We start from the raw sequence: 20,636 nt of genomic DNA, 5'->3' as shown, positions 1-20,636 counted from the left end.
CCTGGTGCGGCCGGGTACGGGTAAGGAATCAAAACCCGTTTGCGAGTTGCGACCTCTGTTAAGGACCTCCGCAAGAATTACGGCCGATGTTGGCTTCCAAAACCAAAAACTAGCAGCACTGTTAAACGCTGGGGATGTCAACAACTCTGTAAAATAGACTAGTACCCGTCAAATATGATGGTACAAATATGCGTAGGTAAAACATATAGCAGCATATAGCAGCAGCCCTTCTGTATTCCTTAACAGAAGCTACTTGGGCATGCAGTGGCTGAGCGCGCATGTTGGCTACGTGGCCAACGCAGCCTCGCCTGCCGGAGGAGCTCACCGATGATGATGATGAAGGGGACTGCCAGCTGAAACACAACGCCACTCACTCACACGCATACAGATGTCACAACGCCACACTCGCCAAAGCGATAAAAAGAAATTTATTACACGGACATTCATTTCATTATACCAACGTGTAACTCGCGGTTTAAGATGCAACAAACGGGCGCAGCGACCGACCGACCGACCGACCAGGGTTTCAAATGTCACGAAGAAAACAGCACAGTAAACAAGGCAGCACTCCGCACTTCCCTTTTGTAAAAACAAACAAAAAACCCGCACAACTTCTTCGTGTGTGTGACACTTTGATCCGGTGTGGACAGGGGGAGAGAGAGCGAGCGAGCAAGCAAGGAGGGCATCTTTGAACCCCCTAAAACCCATCGCTCCCAAGAAGTAGTTTCAATTTGGATGCAATCGGCACAATTGGCCAACCGTCCAGTTACTCCTCTTGATCACAATCTTCGGATTACAAGACACACATTCCTCCCCCCCCCCTGTATTTTCGTGCAAATCGTGGCGGCGAGGGGGGGGTGGGTGCATCCTGTAACACCGTGGGGCTATGCATGCGCGTGACCAGATGCGTCCAATTTGATTGACGCCCGGTTAATAGTTGTGGCGTTGCATCTGAGTTTCTCCTGGGGTGTCCTATAAACCGTCGAATGCGGCAATCTTCGTGGCAATACAGCCGCGAATCTCAAACGTTGATTATCCATCGCGCCCACAACGGACGATGCCGATGGCCCCGAGAGGGTTGGTTGTAAAGTGCACTCGCATCTCGACAGGAAAGGTGATAACGCTTCAGAGCAATTACAGTGATGCCCTCCCCACCCCCTCCCTCTGGTCCAGAGGTCGCAACCGGGTACCCGATACCCGTACCCTACCCGATACCCGGCTACCCGTACCCGGCCGGGTACGGGTAGCCGTTTGCGACCCTGGTGTGGCCGGGTACGGGTACGGGTAGGCCGTGAGTCACTGGTGAGTCACCGTTTGTCACTCATTTCGGGTAGGGTAGGGTACAGGTAGGGAACGGCTACCCGTACCCGGCCGGGTACGGGTACGGGTACCCGTTTGCGACCCTGGTGCGGCCGGGTACGGGTAAGGAATCAAAACCCGTTTGCGACCTCTGCCCTGGTCCCAACGGTTAAGCGTCACAACTTCACAGAATATTTCCCCCCCCCCAACCCACCCCCTCCACAGGGTCACTTCGATTTGAAGCTTTCGTGACTGCAGGGATTCATCTTCTTGGTTCTTTCGGTAAAGTCACGTAGAAGGGAAATAATAAAATAATAAAAAATAAAACATAATAAAATAATTCTCACGATGTTTCGGCCACAACGCAAGGCGCTCTTCCCCCTCTAACCCAGCTTAAATATACGCTGCCAAGCCTGGTGGTGCCCATTCAGACGCTGTCTTTCCGACAGACCTGTTCTTCACCTGAGGACGGCTGCTTGCGTTGTGGCCGAAACGTCGTGAGAATTATTTTATTACGTTTGATTTTTATTTTACTATTTCCCTTCTACGTGACTTGACCGAAAGAGAGAACCAAGAAGATGAAGAGGCTCACTTCGTATAAGAGCCGACGACGGTTCAACCTCGCCGAGCGGTGGAGTCGGTGACCATGGCGCACACCGTTTTCACGTCAAATGAAGAAAGCCGCCGGGAAGCGCACGTCGCCCCCCCCCCCCCTCTGCGATCAGCCCGCCGTGCCACGCGTCGCGAAGTCTGCACCGAATGTCGAGCGAGTTTCGCGCGTGCTCTCACTCCAAGCTCCGCTTTCTGGCACAGGGGCATGGAGAGAACCACTCGTTCGTTCGTTCGCTTCGCTCGCTCGCTCACTCACTCGCACGCCCCCCACAAGCTAAAACAAAGTGCCGTGGTTGTGCAAGTCGGACCGTTTTAAGAATTCTCGGCAAAGGTTTGGGATACCTGTCACGGCTGATGTCAAAGACGTGAAGATTCACAAGACACAGAGAACAACCCCCCCGCGCCCCCACCCCTTCCCGCCCGCCCGCCCCCGCAACGAGACTTCAATTAAGACAACGCTAATATCGTGCGTTCCGGCTCGTCCAAGGTACATGCTCCCCGAAGCGTCGTAAACGAGACAGGAAAACCGCAGAGTCACACAGCTGCGTGACCTAACAGTGGGAGGAGGGTTATGCGTTCTGGCGACGGTAAGAGCCTCGGAAAAACGACGTTACTCTGCAATGAGCCATGGTAAAGTCACGTAGGTAAAAATAATAATAATAAAATAATCATAAATCACGACGTTTCGGAGGCAACACAAGTCTCCGTCTTCAGGTGAGACCGTCACAGCTAAATTTAGATAAATCCAAGAGACAAGATCTTAAATACGAGATCTTAAATACGAGTATTTAACATCTTATTAAACCCACAACCTCCACCACCACCCCATGATCTTAAATACGAGTATTTAAGATCTTATTAAACCCACAACCTCCACCACCACCCCATGATCTTAAATACGAGTATTTAAGATCTTATTAAACCCACAACCTCCACCACCACCCCATGATCTTAAATACGAGTATTTAAGATCTTATTAAACCCACAACCTCCACCACCACCCCATGATCTTAAATACGAGTATTTAAGATCTTCTCTCTTGGATTTCTCTTCACTTGATACAGTAAATTTAGCTGTGACGGTCCCACCTGAAGACGGAGACTTGTGTTGCCTCCGAAACGTCGTGATTTGTTATTATTTTAGCATAATTTTTTTACCTACGTGACTTTACCGATAAAAACCTAAGGGTATGCATCCTTGCAGTCGCGAAAGCTTCAAAATCTAACCGTTTCTGTCTTGGGCAGAGTCTTCGTACGGCGGCAGCGGGCAATGACGCGCGCGCGGAGAAGCGCAGACGGACAAACACTTCACTGAACACTGCCTTGGTTGAGCGCCTGGGTTCATGTGCGAGTTTGTTGAGCCACCCGCTAACAAAGCAGGCTCTCGGGTGGAGCGGAGTTGATGTTCCCAGCCCGGCTGTGGGTCATCGCTTCCCCAACCCCGATGTATAACACACGAAGGGCCGTGTGGTGGTGGATCATGCCTTGATGTCGCTCGCAGTCGCTGTTCGCCTGCATACGCAATCCGCTTTCTTCGCTAAAATTGGCGCTGGCTATTTTGAATAAAAAGGAGGTTTTGGGAAGTTGTTGGGATAAATGGAAACCGAAATCGCGCACGTGAACGCTCAGCAGACGCAACATAATTTTGGGCGACAATATTGCGTTGGAGAAAGGGAGAAAGCGCGTATGCAAAACGACAAAATGTGTACCGAGAGGGAAGGACTGATCGCAGACTGGGATCGAAATGGCATAAAAGAAGACACAAATTCCAAAACCGACGCGGGCGATGCTCATTTTTTCCTGTCGTGGCATTCCAATCGTGGGCTCGCGAATACAAATGGAACAAAAAAAGTTGAGAAGCGGCGGCCAAACGCACGCTTGGAATCGACGCCAAGAGACGGGCGGGCAAGAGCGAACGCTCGGGGAATCGGGAAGGAAACGGGAAGGAAACGGGAAGGAAACGGGAAGGAAACGCGAAGCGGAGACGTCTCACATTGACGAGTCTCAGACAAGCAAAAGTGGACTCGGGCGAGAACGCGTCGCCGAGAGGGACGACGAATGAGACCGGTGATGTCGCAACGGGCGGCTCAAAGCGGGAAACGCGCTTGCAACAGGAACGCCCACAATGCGGAGATGGAGCGGAAGGGGATCGGCTCGTGCGCCGGAGCGAGTTTAGAACGTGGGGCACCACGGCGCCCAAGTGGCGCGGACGAGGGCACGCCGTCCGGCAGGAGCCGACGATGACGAATCTAATCCCGCTCGAGACCAGCAACATATGTACACATCCTCGCAACGCCTTCCAAGCGAGCGCATTAAAGGACGCAATGGATGAGGATAAATAGTGATTATTTTTAATACCAGCCAGTTGGGGGAGCTAGTTCAGTGGGAGGGCTTCCCATGTGGTCCCCGTGAGCCAATCGACCAAAATTAGCCAATCGGCAAATCCCCCCCGCCCACCCCCCCAATTGTTAACAAGAATTTTCTTCAAATGTTCCATCTCCGGATCACATACAGGCATGATAACAAGCTCACCGTGGTAGCATTTCACTAAAAGCCACTGCAGTGCGTTTGAAACATTGATTTAGTGAGGTGGGGGGGGGAAGCCCCAAATGTGATGTGAAAACATCCACGGAATACGAGAACAGGAAGTGTGGATATAAATACATTTGTGTAACGCTAAGATGTTTCCCGCACGGTGGAATACTGTTAGCAATTTGTCATCCCTCCAGATGGTAACGGCCAGCCTCCCCACAGGCTCACATGGGCCTCGTTGTGATGTGTTTATCACGACCCGGCAACAGAGGCTGCCCATACCGCCCAGCAGTTAAGAGGGCGCGCGATCCGACCGTACGCAAAGAACAGCACGGCAAGCCGTGGCCGTCTGTGTGTCGCTGTGCTTTACTGCAACACTGCTTGCGTGTCAATGTGCGTTGGTGTCAACGTGTCTTTGTGTGCATCACCTAGCCTCCGGCATGACGTCACCGCCACTTGGTGGCGAATCGGCGGCTGTTGTGGCTGTCGTTGGTGTCGTCACGTGTGCGTGTGTCAGCGGGTGTCAATGTGCGAGTGTCACCGCGTGTTTACCGCGTGTGTCGGTGAGTGTGACGGTGTGTATCAATATCACTGTGTGTCAGTGTGTGTGTCGCCGTGTGTGTCGGTGAGTATGACGGTGTGTATCAATATCACTGTGGGTCAGTGTGTGTGTCGCCGTGTGTGTCACCGTGTGTGCGGTGAGTGTGACGGTGTGTATCAATATCACTGTGTGTCAGTGTCACTGTGTGAGCGAGTGCCAATGTGCGAGCATCACCGTGCGTCACCGTGTGTGTCGGTGAGTGTGACGGTGTGTATCAATATCACTGTGTCAGTGTCACTGTGAACGAGTGTCACTGTGTGTCAGTGTGTGTGTCGCCGTGTGTGTAACCGTGTGTGTCGGTGAGTGTGATGGTGTGTATCAATATCACTGTGTGTCAGTGTGTGTGTCGCCGTGTGTGTCACCGTGTGTGTCGGTGAGTGTGACGGTGTGTTTCAATATCACTGTGTATCAGCGAGTGTCACTGTGTGAGCGTCACCGCGTGTTTACCGCGTGTCGGCGAGTGTCACTGTGCGAGCATCACCCCGTGTCACTGTGTGTCACCGTGCGTGCGTCACCGTGTGTGTCGCTGTGTGTGTGTGTCACCGCGTGTCACCGTGCATGCGTCGCCGCGTGTCACTGCATGCCGAACCACTGCTCGTGCTCGGCCCAGGGCGCCGTCTCGGTGTCGCTGACCTCGAGCTCCCCCTCGCCGTCCTCGCCGCTGATCCCCTCCACGTCGTCCCCGTCGTCCTCCCCCGACACCCCCTCCGCCCCGCCGCCCCCCTCCTCCCGCTCCAGCCGCTGCATCCCTTCTAGCGCCCTGCTGTCGCTCCGATCCAGGCTGCGGGAGGGTGGGAGGGGAGAGAAGGGAGGGGGTGGCAGAGGGACAGGGGTTTATTGGGGAGAGGGGAAGGGGAGACATTGAATATGGGACGAAATTTGGTTTTGATTCTGAGACCCGGCCTCCTGGAGCCGAATCTCAACCGAGACTCCGACCCTGAGACCCGGTCTCCTGGAGCCGAGTCTCAAACAAAACTCCGACCCTGAGACCCGGTCTCCTAGAGCCGAGTCTCAAAACAAAACTCCGACCCTGAGACCCAGTCTGGAGCCGAGTCTCAACCGAGACTCTAACCCTGAGATCCGGTCTCCTGGGGCCGAGTCTCAATCCAGACTCCGACCCTGAGACCCGGTCTCCTGGAGTCTCAACCGAGACTCTGACCCTGAGACCCGGTCTCCTGGAGCCGAGTCTAAACGGAGACTCCGACCCTGAGACCCGGTCTCCTGGAGCCGAGTCTAAACCGAGACTCCGACCCTGAGACCCGGTCTCCTGGAGCCGAGTCTCAGCCCAGACTCTGACCCTGAGACCTGGTCCAACCGAGACTCCGACCCTGAGACCCGGTCTCCTGGAGCCGAGTCTCAAACAAAACTCCGACCCTGAGACCCGGTCTCCTAGAGCCGAGTCTCAATCCAGACTCCGACCCTGAGACCCGGTCTCCAGGAGCCGAGTTCCAACCGAGACTCTGACCCTGAGACCCGGTCTCCTGGAGCCGAGTCTAAACCGAGACTCCGACCCTGAGACCCGGTCTCCTGGAGCCGAGTTTCAACGGAAACTCTGACCCTGAGACTCGGTCTCCTGGAGCCGAGTCCCAACCGAGACTCCGACCCTGAGACCCGGTCTCCTGGAGCCGAGTCTAAACCGAGACTCCGACCCTGAGACCCGGTCTCCTGGAGCCGAGTCTCAGCCCAGACTCTGACCCTGAGACCTGGTCTCCTGGAGCCGAGTCTCAACTGAGACTCCGACCTTGAGACCCGGTCTCCTGGAGCCGAGTCTCAGCCCAGACTCCGATCCCGAGACCCGGTCTCCTGGAGCCCTCTGCAGGTGCTCACCTCAGTGCGATGCTGTACTGGTCCATGGCCTCCTGTGTGTTGTTGATGGCTGCTAAGAAGTCTCCGAGGATGCGGTGTAAGATTCCCACGCTGCGGTTCGTCAGTGCCGCCCTCACCAGCGCCATTGCCTCTTCACACTTCTGGTCTCGACCTAACGGGAGGGGGAAGACAAGGTGAGGGGGCGGGGGGCGGGTTTTAATCAGCGTGAAGATCCAACGATACGTCGCAGCGGCGTAAGTGGTTAGCACGCCACCGGGGCTGTCTCGTGCGACGTCGGAACGCCCTGCAGAATTCACCGCTGCACATCCCGCGGCGGGTGCGAATCAGAGTCGTAAGCACCGGTGACATTTACTGCCAACGACTTTGTTGCTGCTGCTGCTGCTGAATAATCATAAAATTAGAGGAGGTATTGGTGGGGTACACAGCCGCTCACGTTTCCTCCATCGCCACCAGCAACGCAATTCGCCGATCTTAATTGGCGCTTTCATCGCGGCTTTTACCGCAATGGGTGGTTTGACGCACACAGCGCGCATGACGTTCACACTTTACTCCCGGAGCAAGGGGAGGGGGGGAGGGTGCTGACGCTGGGAATGGCGATGACACGTGTAGCGGGCTTAATGAGGTTCTCCGTCTAGTTTTTGTTCTGCTGGTTTTTTTGGGCAATTGTACGATCGGCGGTAACGAAAATTTGATCGCCGTGAAATCTAAACACGTGCCTCTATTAACCCCCTTCCATTGCGATGATGTTCGTGTACGTCGCCAGTTTTTACTCGATGACGTACGTTCCCCATGTACTGAAAAACTCAAATAAAATAACCTCAAATTTCGATTTAAAGCTTTCGTGACTGCAGGGATTCATCTTCTTGGTTCTTTCGGTAAAGTCACGTAGAAGGGAAATAATAAAATAATAAAAATAAAACAATCAAATAATTCTCACGACAGACCTGTTCTTCACCTGAGGACGGCTGCTTGCGTTGTGGCCGAAACGTCGTGAGAATTATTTTATGTTTTATTTTTATTGATAATTATTTTGTTATGTTTTATTTTTACTATTTTATTATTTCCCTTCTACGTGACTTTACCGAAAGAACCAAGAAGATAAAATAACCTCGTCGGTACCGAGGCTTCCGCGAGGAGGGCGGAACGGCACAACGACGCTACGCTTCTCCGAATAAAATAAACGCCCAGCCGCTTGCACGTTCCGAGATTCTGGGGCGAGCGGGACACCCACCCCCCCCCCACCCTGCAACTCGCGTGTGTCTCGGAACGGAAAAGGGGTTAAAAGGTCATTGCAGACAATGGTAAAGGCGCACTCATGCAGCCAGATATGGCTGCAGAGTTTGGTAATACATGTTGTTTACGTCGTTTATTGTGAAAATTCGGTCACAGTTCCTATGACCTGCACTGTTTCATTGCTTTAATGGCTTTATTTTGGTGATTTTCGAAAAGTTTTTCGGTTTGGCCATGTTTGTTTGTTGTAGTACAGAGTTAGACTGATGGCCTTGATCTAAGTTGTCTTGTGGTTGTTGTTGTTGTTTGACTTGCATCCCACTGGGATTTTTGCACAGTGTTGGTATACGGTGATTTTTCTGCAATATTTTGCTGTCTTTTCTTGGATTCTCTGTTTGCACTGAGTCACATAGTCACTTTAGGATGTTTTCTTGTTCATGTTTTTTTTGTTTTTTTTGTTTGTTGCTGTTGCACCCGATTCAAGAGCCGAATGGCTCACAGGGCTACACCTAAAAAATGAAATAAAAAAATGAATTTTTTTTTTTAAAAAGCCCCGCAATTGCTCGCTCACGCCACTGCTGGCAGACCGGGAGGGTCACCGCTAGAGGGGTACATCGCTAGCCAGACGTCTGCGAAGGCGTGAGAGTACCCACACTTTAACCCCCACCACACGTGGACCTGTCGAACACACGGCTGCGGTGAACCCCATTTGCGCTACCGGGTGGGCAGAGGCGGCGGCCAGGGGGAGTTTAAGAACCTCATAACGTCGCCCGGCAATCCAGAGGTGGCCCGTTTGACTTGGTCTCCCGGTGTGGAAGTGTAAATGTGTGTATAGGAGCCTGCGTCAGAGGTCGCAACCGGGTACCCGATACCCGTACCCTACCCGATACCCGGCTACCTGTACCCGGCCGGGTACGGGTAGGCCGTGAGTCACTGGTGAGTAGCCGTTTGTCACTCATTTCGGGTAGGGTATCGGGTACGGGTAGGGAACGGGTACCCATTTGCGACCCTGGTGCGGCCGGGTACGGGTAAGGAATCAAAACCCGTTTGCGACCTCTGGCCTGCGTGTGCGTGCGTGCATATATCTGTGTGCGCGTGTGATGCGCCGATGACAATGATGACTGCGGCGAGGTGGTGGTGGTCTCGACTCACGCAGCAGCTCGGCCTTCATGATGACCGCCTTGATGAGGTCCGGCTGCTGAGCGAGCGCGCGGTCGATGAGTCCGTGGGCCTTGTCGGTGCTGCTCGTCTCGTGCAGCCACACGCAAGCGTACATGGTGAGCACGGGCGCCGTGCAGCCCAGCGCCTTGCACGCCGCGTTCGCCAGGTTGAGCGCGTCGCGCGTGCGCTGCAGCGACAGGTAGCACTCCACCAGGCCTGCGACACACACACACACCAACACGTACATTCATTTGCAACAGCAACAACAACCGCCACTTGTCACTAAGTGGCGGTGATGTCATCGCGGCGCTTGTGCCAGGCCATGTGCACTTTAAAGGCCGCGTGAAGTGTCGAACGCCCGCTGGCAGGAGGTCACGGGACAGACCCAGGCGCCATGGGTTGACTTGACCGAGATGACTGGGCCATGCACCACCTGTGCCAATTTACACACTCATTCTTTCATTTACACACACACATACATTCATTGACACATTCCTTTGCATACACAACACGCATTTATTTACACAAACACACACTCATTTATTTACACACACTCATTTATTTACACACACTCATTTATACACACACACACATTCATTTATACACACACACACATTTATTTACACACACAATGACAAAGATCCACGCATAGCCTTTAACAGACTGTTGGGACAAGCACTGTTATAGCGAGCAGCACCTACGTAGGCCGGCACGGCACACGAGGGGGTGGGTGGCCAGCACCACGCCCGTCCGCCTTTGTCTCCCCAGTGGCGATGTTTACTACACACCGCACCAGGTACTCATTTGAGGCTGAGTCGACCTAGGGGAGGCCCAGGACCGGTTCAGATAATCGTCACCGATGTTGGCCGTGAGCGGGAATCGAACCCGGGTCGCCAGGTTTGTAGCGCAGCGTAGCGCTAACCGCTACACTACCGCTCCCCACACACACGCACAGACACACACACACACGCACACGCGCACACGCGCACCCTCGTAGCAGTCGAGGCGGTTGGGCGCGAGCCGCTGAGCCTCGCGGAAATGCAGCACGGCCTCGTGCAGCTTGCCCATGGCGCGCAGCGCGGAGCCCTTGAGCAGCAGCGCCTGCACGCAGCCCCCGTTGAGCTGGATCGCCTTCGCCGCCAGGTAGACGGCGCGCGTGTGCTTCTTCGTCTTGTAGCAGTAGTAGCTGCCGGGGGTTGCGGAGGTGCGGGGTCGGCCACACCGGTGTTAAATGCAGCCGGCAGTCTCGCCCAGAGGTCGCAACCGGGTACCCGATACCCGTACCCTACCCGATACCTGGCTACCCGTACCCGGCCGGGTACGGGTAGACGGGTACCCGTTTGCGACCCTGGTGCGGCCGTGTACGGGTACGGGTAGGCCGTGAGTCACTGGTGAGTCACCGTTTGTCACTCATTTCCCAACGTCTTGTCTCTTCTCACAATTCAAGTTCCTAGAATCAACCCACCTGCGCCTGCAACATGGCTTCATCCCAGAGGTCGCAATCGGGTACCCGTACCCTACCTGATACCCGGCCGGGTACGGGTAGCCGGGTATCGGGTAGGGTACGGGTACCCGTTTGCGACCCTGGTGCGGCCGGGTACGGGTAAGGAATCAAAACCCGTTTGCGACCTCTGATCTCGCCCCCCCCCCCCCCCTTTCTTACCTCGCTTCTCTCATCTCACTTCTCTACGCTCCTTCTCGCTCTCCGTGTTCACAGTCCAAGGTGTCTCCCTCCGTTCCCCCCTCCTCCCTGTGCTCCGTCACGGCTCCGTTGCCTCTCGCTCATAGCCCCTCTGCACTGGAATGGACATCTCGCTCCCACTATCTTCCGCTCCTCCTTCAAGCCACGTCATCTGTCCTCACTCGCCCTTCCTCGTCCACACCTTCCCCGCGTCGTCACCGACTACCCTCCCCCCGTCTTCACGGTCATCCCTCCATCGACTCGCTCATCCCGTCATCTTCACCTCCCTTTCCTCTCACGCATCATCCGCGTCCTCATATTTATAACAACCACCGCGCCCATTCCATCTCGGCCCATGCCACAGGATGTTTTTGTACCATCGTGCATGTCAAAGCGTTTTTATAAATGTAGTTAAGTACAGCGAGCCCGTTCCCCATCTTTCAATCCCTCTGCTTTTCATAACCGGGTTTGGCCGACATGTTGACGGTGCGTGTGTGTACATGTGCATCACAGCGTGACGTATCGGGCCCGCACGTTGCCACGGCTCAGAGCCACGCTTATCGAGTCGGGTCAGAGCCACGCTCAACTTGAGCCACGGATCAGACCACAGTCCCAGCCACGCTCAGCAGTTCCGTCAGCCGAGCCCCGGGCCGAGCCACTCGCTCGCTCGTCTTCATAAGCGTCCGAGCGGCTGAACCAAGCCAGAGCCGAGCCACGACTAAGAGCACGGGCTCCATTCTAGTCGACGACAACCCGCGATACTCCGCGTGCCGATTTAATTCAGCCGTTCTCAGTCTGGTCTGGTGTTTCGCAACCTGTTGCCAGGGAGTGTGGGTTGCTGCCAACGCGGCTATACACGGCGCCCTGCTCTTGTTGTGCATGGCCGCGATGAGATGGGCGCGTCGCGCGAGCCGTGCACCCACCCCATGACGACCCAGGGCTCCGCCTGCTGGTCCGAAATGCCGAAGAGTCTCACTCCCAGCTTCTCCAGCTCCTCCAAGCGACGTTCCTTGGCCAGGAGGTACCCGTAGAGGTCTAAGCCTGGACGCACACACGCATGCACACACACACACACGCACGCACGCACGCACACACACACACACACGCACACACGCACACACACACACGCACACACGCACAACGACGGCCGTCATTCAAACACTTAATGGCGGTTGACGTCACTGCCGTGGTTGTACCGGAGGACTGAGATTCCCTGTGCTGTGACGGTTCCACCTGAAGACGGAAGCTTGTGTCGCCTCCGAAACGTCGTGATTTAATTTATTTGAATTTTCTACCCACCTGACTTTACCGAAAAAACCTAAGAGTATCGGAAGAGAGCGTTCCAGACGAGAGCGCAGGAGGCGCTTCTGAAAGCGCGCGATGCGCCCACCGTCTTTGTCCGACGGTTCGCCAATGGCACGATGGTCGAGATGGCAGCGCCGGAGAGGAATATCCACTGTGGCGATGTGAGCGATGAAATTGGTCCGAGCGCGCAGTTTGATCGGTGGTTTGCTGCTACGCCGCAGGCCAGCGAGAGACGGTGTGGGGGACGACGCGGCAGAGGTCGCAAACGGGTTTCGATTCCGTACCCGTACCCGGCCGCACCAGCGTCGCAAACGGGTACCCGTACCCGGCCGGGTACGGTACGGGTATCGGGTACCTGATTGTGACCTCTGGGATGAAGCCATGTTGCAGGCGCGGGTGGGTTGATTCTAGGAACTTGAATTGTGAGAAGAGACAAGACGTTGGGAAATGAGTGACAAGCGGTGACTCACCAGTGACTCACGGCCTACCCGTACCCGTACCCGGCCGCACCAGGGTCGCAAACAGGTACCCGTACCCGGCTGGGTACGGGTAGCCGGGTATCGGGTAGGGTACGGGTATCGGGTACCCGGTTGCGAGCTCTGCGACGCGGGAGCCGACGCCGCCGGTGGGGGAGGCTCACTTTTGATGAGGTACGGGTCGAGGATCTGCGCTTGTTGGAATCGCGTGATGGCGTTCTTCCTGTCCCCGCTGCGGAAGTACGTGCGCGCCAGACTCGTGAGCAGATCCACGTTGTCCTTGAGAAGCATGCGCTTGTCCAGAGAGCTTGCGGGTCAGGCGAGACCAAAAAAACAAAGACAAATATCCCCCATTTAGCCTCAAGAGACTTCTAGATTTGAAGCTTTCGTGACTGCAAGGATTCATATTCTTAGGGTTTTTCGGTAAAGTCACGTAGGTAAAAAATTTTAATTAATAAAAGTAAAATAAAATTAAAATAAAATAAAAATCACGACGGTTCCACCTGAAGACGGAAGCTTGTGTTGCCTCCGAAACGTCGTGATTTTTTATTTTATTTTACTTTTATTAATTTTAATTTTTTACCTACGTGACTTTACCGAAAAAAACCTTAAGAATACCTCAACAGACTGTTGGAGCAAGTGCTGTTAGAGAGAACCAAAGACAAAGATCCCCCGTATAGCCTCAACAGACTGTTGGAGCAAGTGCTGTTAGAGAGAACCAAAGACAAAGATCCCCCGTATAGCCTCAACAGACTGTTGGAGCAAGTGCTGTTACAGAGCACCAAAGACAAAGATCCCCCGTATAGCCTCAACAGACTGTTGGAGCAAGTGCTGTTACAGAGCACCAAAGACAAAGATCCCCGTATAGCCTCAACAGACTGTTGGAGCAAGTGCTGTTATAGAGAACCAAAGACAAAGATCCCCCCGTATAGCCTCAACAAACTGTTGGAGCAAGTGCTGTTACAGAGCACCAAAGACAAAGATCCCCCGTATAGCCTCAACAGACTGTTGGAGCAAGTGCTGTTATAGAGAACCAAAGACAAAGATCCCCCCGTATAGCCTCAACAAACTGTTGGAGCAAGTGCTGTTACAGAGCACCAAAGACAAAGATCCCCCCGTATAGCCTCAACAAACTGTTGGAGCAAGTGCTGTTAGAGAGAACCAAAGACAAATATCCCCCGTACAGCCTGCATAGACTGCTTACCCAGCTTAAATGTACGCTGCCAAGCTTGATGGTGTTCATTCAGACGCTGTCTTTCCGACAGACCTGTTCTTCACCTGAGGACGGCTGCTTGCGTTGTGGCCGAAACGTCGTGAGAATTGTATTTTATTATGTTTTATTTTTATTATTTTATTATTTCCCTTCTACGTGACTATCGAAAAAAACCAATAAGATGAATCCCTGCAGTCACGAAAGCTTTAAATCGAAAAAAAACAAATCCTGCAGAGACTGTTGGGGCAAGTGCCATTAGCAGGCACCTATAAAGGCAGGAACAGCACACGAGGGGGTGAGTGGCCAACACCACGCCCGGCCGCCTTTGTCTTCCCAGTGGTGATGTTTACACACCGCAACAGGTACTATTTTTTAAGCCGAGTCGACTTAGGGGAGGCCCAGGACTGGTTCGGATAATCATCACCGGTGTTGGCCGTGAGCGGGAATTGAACTCGGGTGGCCGGGGTTCACAGCGCACCGGCGCAAGCCGTAATGCTACCACACGTACACACACGTGCGTGTACGAGTGCTCGTGCGTGCACACGTGAACATGCGTGCGTGGACGCGTGCGGACGTGCGAGCGCGAGAGCAGGCACCAGAAGGTGGTGATGGCTCGTGGGTAGTCGCGCGCGTAGGCGAACGCGTACGCCTTGATCCACATGGAGAGCCACTCGAGCAAGGGCATGGCCTGCAGCGTGTTGACCGTGAGCGACGCCACCTCCGCCCCCTTCACAGACAGCGACAGCAGGCCTGCTCCACGCACACACGCACGGCAGAGGACGTGACGGCGTCACCGATGAACCCCCCCCTTGGGCAGAGGTCGCAACCGGGTATCCGATACCCGTACCCTACCCGATACCCGGCTACCCGTTTGCGACCCTGGTGCGGCCGGGTACGGGTAGGCCGTGAGTCACTGGTGAGTCACCGTTTGTCACTCATTTCCCAACGTCTTGTCTCTTCTCACAATTCAAGTTCCTAGAATCAACCCACCCGCGCCTGCAACATGGCTTCATCCCAGAGGTCGCAATCAGGTACTCGATACCCGTACCCTACCCGTACCCGGCCGGGTACGGGTAAAGTACGGGTACGGCCGGGTACGGGTACGGGTAGGGTACGGGTACGGCCGGGTACGGGTACGGGTAGGGTACGGGTACGGCCGGGTATCGGGTACGGGTAGGGTACGGGTACGGCCGGGTATCGGGTACGGGTACCCGTTTGCGACCCTGGTGCGGCCGGGTACGGAATCAAAACTCGTTTGCGACCTCTGCCCTTGGGTTCTCGACCTTCTTATTGCGGTGGCCACCGGTCCCAGCGTCCGTCCGTCCGCCTACCGGCCCCACGCTTGCGTGCCGGGGTGCTTCGTCGCCACGACATGGGACCCACCCCGTTTCCCACACGCTCAATTTGTGTTTCCTGCACGGTGTCCACGCCGCAGCCTTACCCCATGGCCGCCTACCGTCCCGTCAAGCGTTACTCGATAACGGCAACCCCAACGTCGCGACTCCACTCGCCCTACGTCGGCACACAATGTAGCTTGAACAGACTGTTGGGGCAAGTGCTGTTAGCGAGTCGCAGCACCTATGAAGGCCGGCACGGCACACGAGGGGGTGGGTGGCCAGCACCATGCCCGGCCGCCTTTGTCTCCCCAGTGGCGACGTTTACACACTGCACCAGGTACTCATTTGAGGCCGAGTCGACTTAGGGGAGGCCTCAGGTCTGGTTCAGATAATCGCCACTGGAGTTGTCCGTGAGCGAGAATCTAATTCGAGTTTTGCCGGGTTCGTAGTGCGGCGCGCTACCTGCTACACCAACTCTTACACACACACACAGGATGGCACCCCAAACATCAGTCTGATGGTTGCGTAACTCCGCAACCAACAATCATCTACCGCAAAGCCAGACGCGCGCACGCACCGCCACTGTGACCCGCCACCTACTCATCAACGCCCCCCACGCTCGCCCTAGGCCACTCTGCAACGCGAATCTCCCCCCGCCGCCTGGAACGTCGCTAGCGTGTGTGTTCCAACGTCGTCGACGCCGACCGTCACGTGCGTTCAGGTGTGCCCACCGCGCAATGCGAAGGCTCCTTTCGGCACCTGGAGACCCGCCGCGCAAGTGCGAGGCGCGACGGAAACAACAAACGACGGCGGAGATTTGACGAATCAAAGCACGCCGCGTAGCGTGGACAGTCACACGCAACCCCACACGGCACCCACCCAGGATGGCCTCCAGGGCTAACGGACACTGCCGCAGCACCTCCTTGTAGCAGGTGATGGCCGACCGCTCCTGCCCGGTCTTGCGATACAGCCCCGCGAGTGTCATGTTGATCTGAGCACACGGGGTGAAAGCACACGACAGACAAAGATCCCCCCACCATGTAACCTCAACAGACTGTTGGGGCAAGTGCTGCGGTTCGCGAGCAGCGCCTGTGAAGGCCGGCACGGCGCACGAGGGGGCTGGTGTGGCCAGGACCACGCCCGGCCGACTTTTGTCTCCCCAGTGCTGATGTTCAGACGCCGCACCAGGTACTCATTTGACGCCGAGTCGACCTAAAGGAGGCCCAGAATCAGTTCTGATATTCGTCACTGATGTTGCCTGCGAGTGGGGAATGGAACACGGGTCGCCGGGTCCGTAGCGCAGCACGCTAACGAACGTGAACAGACCCGGCACCGCACACTTGTGCATCGTCACGGTCAATCGGCGTACGTCTGTTGAACTATCTTCGCTCCGTACGTAGCCGACCGTGCGAATCGGAGGTGCGGTGAACGTGCCGAGACCATAACACAGTCGCGAACGGCAACACAAAAACAAAGTTGGGATTGTAAATTAAAGTTGACGAGCTTCTTAAATTGATTAGGAGAGTGTTGTATACGCAACTATTTAACTATTTTTACTTTACCAGGTATGGCCCACTGAGCTATAAGGCTCTTTTTAGAAGTGACCGGGCCACAAATGATAGCTCAATAAAAGTGGATTATCATCATGTGGAGATTTATAGCAGCCAGACACCCTAAACGCGTGACGTTGATTCTAAATGTGGAGGGAAAAACTGGAGCACCTGGAGAAAAATCTACACGACCACGGGGAGAACATGCAAACTCAAAATATACAGGCAGCAGGCGCGGGATCGAACCCACGACCTCCTGTATACCAGGCAAGGTCGTTAACATCTGGCCAACGTGGCGCCCCCCACACATACACGTGTATGTGTGGGGGACACCACGCAGCAATTTAGCACAGTGGGGGGCACGGTCATCTCGGCAACCAACCCACAATGCCTTGGGTCTGTTCCGGGACTTCCTACCAGCAGCCAGCATTCCACACTTCACACGAAAGCCTCAACGTGCACCTAGCCTGCCACAAGCTCCGCCACTTGGTGGCAAATTGCGGCCGTTCTTGATGATGTGCGTGTGCGCGCGTTCGAGTGTATGTGCACGAGCGTGAGCGAATGCGTGCGTGGTGTGTGCGTGGTGTGTGCGTGGTGTGTGCGTGGTGTGTGCACGGTGCGTGCATGGTGTGTGGTCCATGCGTGGTCCGTGCGTGTTCCATGCGTGGTGCGTGTGTGGTATGTGCATGGTCCGTGCGTGTGTGGTCCGTGCGTGGTGCGTGTGTGATGCACTCATGCCTTGGGCGTGCGCTGCTTGGCAGGCACCGTGTCCAGCACAGCGATGGCATCCTTATCTTGACGCAGGTTCATGTAGCAATCGGCCAGCTTGTATTTCACCTCCAGCTCCGACGGCAGCCCCTACACACACACAGCACGCACAACTATAGCGCACCCAAAGACAAATATTCCCCGTGTAGCCTTAACAGACTGTGGGGCAAGTGTTGTTAGCGAGCACCTATGAAGGCCGGCATGGCACGGCCGCCTTTGTCTCCCCACCGCACCAGGTACTCATCTGAGGCCCAGTCAACCTAGCGGAGGTCCAGAACCGACTCGGATAGTCGTCACTGGTGGTGGCTGTGAGCGGGAATCGAACTCGGGTCGTCGTGTATACAGGCGGTCCCCGTATTTACGACACAATCCGTACCTGGAAACCCTGTCCTCGAAAATCGGATTGTCGTGAATCGAACCCTCTTTAACGGGGATTCATCGGTAAAATCCACAAGATCACTTGGGAATAACAACATCTCCAAGCCAAAGTCGCATCGGAAACCAGACCGATGCTGTCCAAGTGTGTTGCCGAGTCGTGTCGGAAGATGCGTCGTGAACCAAGTTTCTGCTTCGCAAATCGATCCATGGTGTCGTTATATAAGCGTCGTAGGCCGGAGACCGCCTGTGCACCCATACACACAAAGTACAAAGACATAGAATCCGCCCCCCCCCCCCAGCCCCGTTTCAGCCTTAACAGACTGTCCGGGCAAGTGCTGTTAGCGAGCAGCGACACACACACAAACAACTTGAATGTGTGCGTGTGTAGATAGGCAGCCCCTACACACACAGCACACAGTGGCAGCAGCAGTGGTGCAGACGGAGGTCGTGGTGGTAGCGTAGACATCAGCCGGTGGTATTTCACCTTTCCTTGGGGTACAGCGCTAGCAATGGTGGGGATGTGATGATGGGAGCCGGTAGTAGAGCGGCGTTAATGTCTGGTGGAGAGAGTTCTCCTGTGGCGGGGGGTGCGGTGGCGGTGCCGATGGGGGTGGTGGTGTTTTATCCGTGGTGGTGGCGGCGGTGGTGATGGTGGGGGAGATGGTGAGCGGAAGCCGTGACCGGTGGCGATGTCCGCTGGCGATCTTTCACCTGTGGCGGTGGGGGAGCGGCGGCCCCGGCCCCGGATCGAACCCGTACACACTTGCCGAGGAACTTCTTCTGCTGCAGCGCCTGGCGGTACGTGGCCTCCGCCTTGCGAAACTCGCGCTCGGCGTGCAGCGCATCCGCGTGGTACACCAGCAGCTGGTAGTGCGCGCCGGGGGACAGCAGCTCCCTGTGGTGGGGACACACGCGGAGACACGGGTTGACACACGGAGACACTGGGTGACACAGGGATACACACACGGAGACACGGGGTGACACAGGGACACACAGGACACACGCAGGGACGCACAGGACACACGCAGGGACACACACGCAGGGACACACACGCGGAGACACGGCGTGACACAGGGACACACACGGAGACACTGGCTGACACAGGGACACACACACAGAGACAGGCAACCACGTGGTACACCAGCATCTGGCAGTGCACGCCGGGGGACAGCAGCTCCCTGTGGTGGGGACACACGCGGAGACACGGGGTGACACACGCACAAAGACAAAAATCCCCCGTATAGTCTTGAACAGACTGGTGGGCAAGTGCTGTTAGCGAGTAGCACCTACTAAGGCCGGAACGGTACACGAGGGGGTGGGTGGCCAGGACTACGCCCGACCGCCTTTGTCTCCCCAGTGGCGATGCTTACTACACACTGCACCAGGTGCTCATTTGAGGCCGAGATGACACATTCAGAGTGGACACAATGACGTGGTTTACGGGAAGTCTTGAGCCAATTTAGAATTATATTTGATCAACTTTGTTTTTTTAAAATATATTGTACAAGTACAGTACAGTTTTACATAGCCGTAGTATAATCGTGGACGAACATGGGCTGTGTGCAGTACACGTGTCCTGCAGTACAACGTTGAGAGTATGTAGTAGTAGTAGTGTGTGTGAGTGTTAGTAGGTGTTGTTGCTGAACGTGATTAGCAGGCTGTGTGCAGTACACGTGTCCTGCAGTACAACGTTCACACAGTATGTAGTGGTAGTAGTGTGTGTGTGTGTTAGTAGTTGTTGTTGTTGCTGAACGTGATTAGCAGGCTGTGTGCATCACACGTGTCCTGTAGTACAACGTTCACACAGTATGTAGTGGTAGTGTGTGTGTGTTAGTAGATGTTGTTGTTGCTGAACGTGATTAGCAGGCTGTGTGCATCAGAGGTGTACAACGTTCACACAGTATGTAGTAGTAGTGTGTGTGTGTTAATAGAGGCACGTACGGGTTGTTGTCGCTGAACGTGATGAGGAGGCTGCTCATGAGCCGCACATTCGAGTAGAGGCCCGCCGAGTGCATCTCCCGCACGTAGTCGATCACGCTCATGGTGGCTGCTGCTGCTGCTGCTTCTCCTCGTGTACCGCGGCGATAAGGGGGATCGATACGCGCGTTCCGCGTGTGTCTATAACTCGAAGTTGATTGACGCGGCCGCCGGTGTTTTAATTGTCGAGACGTCGTGGAAGGAAGTGGGGGGAGGGCTCAGACGACGCCGCGACTCGTCCAGTGGCGTCTCACACCCTACCCAAGATGGCGGCTCTAACTGCTGTCGGGGTCCTTCACTGCCGCCCCCCCCCACCCACCGACCCCCCCCACCCACCGACCCCCCCCCCCACCCACCGACCCCCCCCCACCCACCGACCCCCCCCCACCCACCGACCCCCCCCCCATCCACCGACCCCCCCCCACCCACCGACCCCCCCCCTATCCACGACCCCCCCCACCCACCGACCCCCCCCCACCCACCGACCCCCTCCACCCACCGACCCCCCCCCCCCACCCACCGACCCCCCCCCCCCACCCACCGACCCCCCCCCCATCCACCGACCCCCCCCCACCCACCGACCCCCCCCCCTATCCACGACCCCCCCCACCCACCGACCCCCCCCCCACCCACCGACCCCCTCCACCCACCGACCCCCCCCCACCCACCGACCCCCACCCCCCACCCACC

The 20,636-nt window shown here is 55.7% G+C and overlaps 1 protein-coding gene across 1 annotated transcript; it reads right to left on the bottom strand.

Moving 5' to 3' along the window:
• Positions 1-2,340: 2,340 nt before the first annotated feature.
• On the bottom strand, positions 2,341-20,212 carry ANAPC7 (anaphase promoting complex subunit 7). The gene is made up of 11 exons (XM_078881853.1): positions 19,911-20,212; positions 18,681-18,864; positions 17,562-17,681; positions 16,153-16,264; positions 14,533-14,686; positions 12,888-13,030; positions 11,866-11,983; positions 10,251-10,447; positions 9,253-9,477; positions 6,871-7,021; positions 2,341-5,824 (listed from the first exon to the last, which is right to left on the bottom strand). Exons 1-11 carry the CDS (start codon positions 20,009-20,011, stop codon positions 5,617-5,619), a joined length of 1,713 nt encoding a protein of 570 aa, XP_078737979.1. The 5' UTR covers positions 20,012-20,212; the 3' UTR covers positions 2,341-5,616.
• Between the last annotated feature and the right edge of the window lie 424 nt (positions 20,213-20,636).

Source organism: Lampetra fluviatilis, chromosome 63 (genome assembly GCF_964198595.1).
Source record: "Lampetra fluviatilis chromosome 63, kcLamFluv1.1, whole genome shotgun sequence".
Classification (NCBI taxonomy): Eukaryota; Metazoa; Chordata; class Hyperoartia; order Petromyzontiformes; family Petromyzontidae; genus Lampetra; species Lampetra fluviatilis.
This window is presented reverse-complemented; position numbering and strand designations above follow the sequence as displayed.

Excerpts from the sequence above, each read along its gene's own strand:
- ANAPC7 (XM_078881853.1), bottom strand. The coding sequence starts at position 20,011 with ATGAGCGTGATCGACTACGTGCGGGAGATGCACTCGGCGGGCCTCTAC. Across the intron at positions 16,265-17,561 it reads CCAAGCAGCGCACGCCCAAG|ATCAACATGACACTCGCGGG; the intron begins GCATGAGTGCAT and ends CCGTGTGCTCAG. Across the intron at positions 13,031-14,532 it reads CGAGCCATCACCACCTTCTG|CTCTCTGGACAAGCGCATGC; the intron begins GTGCCTGCTCTC and ends CTGACCCGCAAG.